Raw genomic sequence first — 5,564 nt, forward strand, 5'->3', positions numbered from 1 at the left:
CAAGGATAATGTAGCAGAAATTTTAGCTAAATCAGATACAAAGCAGCAACAGATTTTGACTCTTTTTAACTGAACTCGCATTCAACATGTGTATATATATTTGCTTAAATCAATGAAAAGAAATCAGAAACAAATAAGAAAAAATGAAGTAAAGAAAAACTAGAAAAGAACTCACTAAAGATATGAAGAGTGAATAGATTGAGCCATTCAAAAATCAAAAAAATCCAAGTGACATGTCCTTTCTTTAATTCTTTTGTTGTCCTCGTGCTTCAGATCGGAGGTTGGAACTCAAATTGCGAGATTAAAACTTGAAAAAAACAAACTCAGACAGCAGGTGATGATCGATTGAGTGCACAACGGGTTTAGAGAAACCGATAGAATAGAAATCAAATATATATTTGATTTAGAATGCGAAATTAAGAATACAAATCATATACCAATTTACTGATTTAGAACTCGACTCCTTGATCTTCACATACTACTCAACGATTTTCAAATTTTAAGGGTGTTATCGAATACCAATTTTAACGATTGCAATTCTCAAGAACTTCAATTATTTGACGGATGTTTCCGGTGAAATTATTCCCTTAGACATTGATTTATTATTTGACACAATGGACTCGACTTAATATTGGGCCATCATAATATATACTAATACATATTGGATAAAAATTATGCCTCTAGTTTTTTGATGCCCTTGGCCTTTGCCTAACTCGCCCATGTATTGGGCCGATCCTACGTTTCATGTTTCTCATTTGCTGACTATGTAAAAAGATGATGTGGTTTTCACATATGATCCTACTTGGCTAACGTCCAGGTTAAATTGAAACCTTACGTGGATTTGTTCCTCACTTTCCAGTGTCGCTCTAGTGGTTCATCATCCCAAGGGAACCTTGCTACTTATCCACAATATCGTCTCCCAAATGAAACTTTCATTGTCCTGCTTACACCATTTTGGGATGATAAATCATTAGAGCAACTTTGAGAATCCATTGCACAAAATCGTGATGCTGTGAGAAAAGAAAAGAAAAGAAAAAGAAATAAGAGAATGAGTACAAATCTACATAAGATTTTAATTTAACCTAAATATTTGCCAACTAAGATTTTAATTTAACCAAATGAGAAACATAAAACACTGAAACGAAGCAAACCAGTCGATTCGATAAATTCGAAACAATATTGTAAACTTAATGATATAATAGGAAAAAAACACAATATCAAAACTAAAATTTTGTATACATTTAATGTCTTTTATAAAATTTCCCAGGTTTTTATAAAAGATGCTCAAATATATTTGGATTTCTCCAAGATAACCTATTATATACAAACAAACAAACGTTTGAGAGTTTTGGCAATTGAAAAGCTATAGTTAAAAAGTAAAAGCTGTCTAGATTTCACCAAAGCTCAAGGGGAAAAGAAAAACATAGGGCAGAGAGAGGAAAAAGAAGGAGAAAATGAAGGAGAGAGGCGGGAAAGGCGGAGGTCAGCCGTCGGTGAACGAGCGATACTCACAGTGGAAGACTCTCGTCCCCATTCTCTACGACTGGCTCGCCAACCACAACCTCCTTTGGCCCTCTCTTTCTTGCCGGTTCGTACACTATATTCCAATTTCTAGGGTTTCTTTTTCACATCTGCATTAAATCCACTATCTCTTCCTCAATTTCATCACTACTATCTGCATTTGTTTTACTTTAGCAATTGAGTAGTAACAATGAACTCCTTGTACCTACTAATTAGTAATTAGGGCGATTGATTGATCTTACATCCTCGTTAAAAGCCAATTTGACAAACGGAGACATGGAAAGTTTGAACTTAATAACCTTCTTGAAACTTATTCTCAACTCAGTTGCCACCATTATGGTTTCCATTATCTCACTGACCTTTGTGAATAGGAATATGTTTGACTAGTAAAATAATATACTATTAACTGAGCTTATTTTGTGCTTTAAACGTGTCATAGACTTTTACATTCGCTATTTTTTGGGGGAATAAAGTTACAACATGCAATTACTAGTAACAAGTTGTATGTTCACATCGACTATTTTTTGTTAATAGATGGGGGCCACTACTCGAGCAAGCTACTTACAAGAATCGCCAAAGACTCTACCTCTCTGAACAGGTATATGATGATGCTTACTGAAATCTGTTGTTTGTTCTTATTGCATTCTTGAATTTCTTTAGTTTAAAGATATATAGGTTTGCTTTTGTCAGATACCAAGTATTATTTTTTATTACAAATACCAAGAAAGTGATTTCTAAAAATAGTTTTCTTGTATTTTATTGTTTTCTCATATCTCTAAACCTTCTTCCAGACTGATGGTAGTGTTCCAAATACACTTGTGATAGCAAATTGTGAAATTGTTAAACCAAGAGTTGCAGCTGCAGAACACATAGCACAGGTGAGTCCATAATAACTCCTAATTGTAGTTTGCAATATACTTTTATTTATTAATGTTTTTTAACATTCTACTTTCACTTCTTTCTATTACAAACATTCTACTTTTAACTGTTTCCTTTGAAAAATCTACAGTTATAGCATCATGCTTTCAAACTTCTCTTAATCTATGGTACAAATTGGTTTTTATTTGGATGACATTGCTATAATTGGGTTCATATTTCAGATTGTAACAAGAAGAATATGTTATTTCTTGCATTTAACCCTTCTTTTTTATATCTCTTACACAAACACCAACTTGTGATTTCTAATTTTTGTGAATTAGTTTACTGACTACTACTGATGTTGTTGTAGTTCAACGAAGAAGCAAGATCTCCCTTTGTGAAGAAGTTTAAAACCATTATTCATCCTGGAGAGGTATTCTCTATTTTCTTTATGATGTTTTTCATAGATTAAGGTTAAATAAATAAATAAATATTTTTTTATTTGACATGTAATTGTATTTATGAAGGTAAACCGCATCAGGGAGCTTCCTCAAAACAGCAAAATAGTAGCAACACACACAGACAGCCCTGATGTATGCATTTGTTTTCCATTTTTCATTTTTGGCACTTCATTTTATTAGTTTTTGATGTATTCTTTTAATGAAATATAATTTTATTAAACCAGGTCCTAATTTGGGATGTTGAAGCTCAGCCCAATCGCCATGCTATCCTTGGAGCCACAGAGTCGCGTCCTGATCTGGTGGGGTTCATTGTAGACAATCACAACACAATTAATACATTTTGCACTTCCTTCTTTCATTTTTCTTTATTGTGATTTGTGGGTGTTCTTTTTTTTCATCTGGGTCTGTATAATTTTATCTAAAGTTGATTCCTTTTTTACCCTTACAAATCTTTCAGATCTTGACTGGTCATCAAGAAAATGCAGAATTTGCTCTTGCTATGTGCCAAAGTGAACCCTTTGTGTTATCTGGAGGTGATCTATTTCAAAACCATTCTTCAAGAAAATTTCTGGAAATAGAAATACTTTTATTTCTTTTATTTATTTACTGAAACTGTTATTTTATTTTATTTTAGGCAAGGATAAGTCAGTTGTTTTGTGGAGTATTCAAGATCATATTTCCACTTTAGCAACAGATTCAGGGGCAACAAAGTCTCCTGGATCTAATGGTGGTAAGAGCCCAAAGACTGAAGATAAAGTTACTGAGAGCCCTAAAATTAAAGCAAGGGGTATCTTTCAAGGGCATCAGGATACTGTTGAGGATGTACAATTTTGCCCCTCTAGGTATCATATCATGAAAATGGTTTTTTCTTCTATCTTCTATTATAGTCATGACACTGTTTGATTTACATTTACTAAGTGGAAGTTTGTTATGTGGAATAGTGCACAAGAATTTTGTAGTGTTGGTGATGATTCTTGTCTTATCCTTTGGGATGCAAGAACTGGATCCTCTCCAGTTGTTAAGGTCACTTTAATTTTCATTAAGTAATAAAGTTTGAAAAATTCTTTTGTTTATAAAATGTATTTTTTTAGTTTATTATATGTATGATGGTTTGCAGGTGGAAAAAGCTCACAATGCTGATCTCCACTGTGTTGATTGGAACCCGATTGATGAAAATTTCATTTTGACTGGGTAAATCATGTCACATATGACATATCTCTATATTCTCTTACTTTTTTCTTTTTTAATTTTTTTATTATGATTTTTAATTTAATGTGTATGTGTATGTAATTTAGGTCTGCTGATAACACTGTTCGTTTGTTTGATCGTCGAAACCTTACTTCCAATGGGATTGGATCACCTGTTCACATTTTTACAAACCACAATGCTGCTGTACTTTGTGTACAGGTATTAAATAAATATATTTTAAAAAAGATGGTTTTACCCTTGTTCACTATTTCTAAATTCCAATTACTTTGTATGTTTCAGTGGTCTCCTGACAAATCATCCATCTTTGGAAGCTCAGCAGAAGATGGTGTCTTGAACATCTGGGATCACAATAAGGTGTGTCAACTCAACCAAAAACCACTTTTACTTTTATTCCATTTTCCCCTATTCTTTTCTTGCAACAAATTGTTTTTTTTTTTTTTTTTTAATAAAATGTTTGTTTGTTTGTCTACAGGTTGGTGAACGTTCTGGTCCAGCCTCAAAGTTTGCACCTGGCTTATTGTTCAGACACTCTGGACATAGGTATATATATTTAATTTTAATTAATGGTTTTGTTGTTTACAGAAATAAAAAAATAGATAAAAATTGAAACAAGATTATATTGTGCTATGATTGCAGGGATAAGGTGGTTGATTTCCACTGGAACTCGCATGATCCATGGACAATTGTCAGTGTGTCGGATGATGGTGAAAGCACAGGTGGCGGTGGAACTCTACAGGTATATATATCACTCATTTATTATTATTTTAGTTTTTATTAAAATGTTTTTAGTTATATTGATTAGTTGAAATGTTTGTTATTTGAATGATGATGTGTGTAGATATGGAGGATGATTGATTTGATTCATAGACCACAGGAAGAGGTGATTAACGAGCTGGAGCAGTTCAAGTCCCACATTCTCACTTGTTCAACCCCTTGAGATCTTAAGATTCATTATCATACATCAATTATGATTTATGATTTATGAGTTATGTTATGTTATGTTATGTTAGGATTTGGCTTTGTGTTGTAGAAACAGAAGAGCATTATGTCATTTTAGAGTGTGTGTGATTTGGCGTTTGTTGGCTTTTTAAACTATCTAAGAGGCTGTTTGCTGGCTTTTTAAATTTTCAGATTCAGAGCGCGTTTGATAGGCTCTTAATTGTTCAGCAGCCTTCTAATTTTTAAAAGAAAAAGTTGTATCTGAATAAAAACAAACATGAGAGTCTTCAGGAAATACCCTAATGTTTCAGCAAACGTTTTTTTTTTCTTTACACCACAACCTCTTTTCCCTCCCTCCTATTGTCATCTCCGGCCTCTTAAAAATTCAGACTTGAAAATTAAGACCTTTTACAATAAAAGATCTTAAAAGTTCAGATCGTGTCAAAGAATCTCTAATATTTGTTACCCGATATCATAAATAATTAACTATAAAGTTGTTTTACATGCTTTCTTTTGATTAGAATCAATCCCAACTGCGACAAACCCCAATTAATTTCTTCATTTTCATGTTTTCAC

General features: G+C 32.8%; 1 protein-coding gene across 1 annotated transcript; it reads left to right on the forward strand.

The window, feature by feature from the left end:
• The first annotated feature begins 1,359 nt into the window (after window positions 1–1,359).
• LOC111906842 (WD-40 repeat-containing protein MSI4) lies at window positions 1,360–5,283 on the forward strand. The gene is made up of 15 exons (XM_023902615.2): window positions 1,360–1,588; window positions 2,056–2,119; window positions 2,313–2,399; window positions 2,750–2,812; window positions 2,907–2,972; window positions 3,065–3,139; window positions 3,298–3,373; window positions 3,475–3,682; window positions 3,782–3,863; window positions 3,958–4,031; window positions 4,136–4,247; window positions 4,329–4,403; window positions 4,522–4,589; window positions 4,686–4,785; window positions 4,888–5,283. The coding sequence occupies exons 1-15, from the start codon at window positions 1,455–1,457 to the stop codon at window positions 4,984–4,986; spliced, it is 1,383 nt and encodes a 460-aa protein (XP_023758383.1). The 5' UTR covers window positions 1,360–1,454; the 3' UTR covers window positions 4,987–5,283.
• The last annotated feature ends 281 nt before the right edge of the window (window positions 5,284–5,564 follow it).

This window comes from Lactuca sativa, chromosome 4 (assembly GCF_002870075.4).
Source record: "Lactuca sativa cultivar Salinas chromosome 4, Lsat_Salinas_v11, whole genome shotgun sequence".
NCBI classification, from domain to species: Eukaryota; Viridiplantae; Streptophyta; class Magnoliopsida; order Asterales; family Asteraceae; genus Lactuca; species Lactuca sativa.

Coding starts and splice junctions, on each gene's coding strand:
- LOC111906842 (XM_023902615.2), top strand. CDS start 1,455: ATGAAGGAGAGAGGCGGGAAAGGCGGAGGTCAGCCGTCGGTGAACGAG. Junction 2,400..2,749: donor CTGCAGAACACATAGCACAG/GTGAGTCCATAA, acceptor ATGTTGTTGTAG/TTCAACGAAGAAGCAAGATC. Junction 3,140..3,297: donor CAGAGTCGCGTCCTGATCTG/GTGGGGTTCATT, acceptor CAAATCTTTCAG/ATCTTGACTGGTCATCAAGA.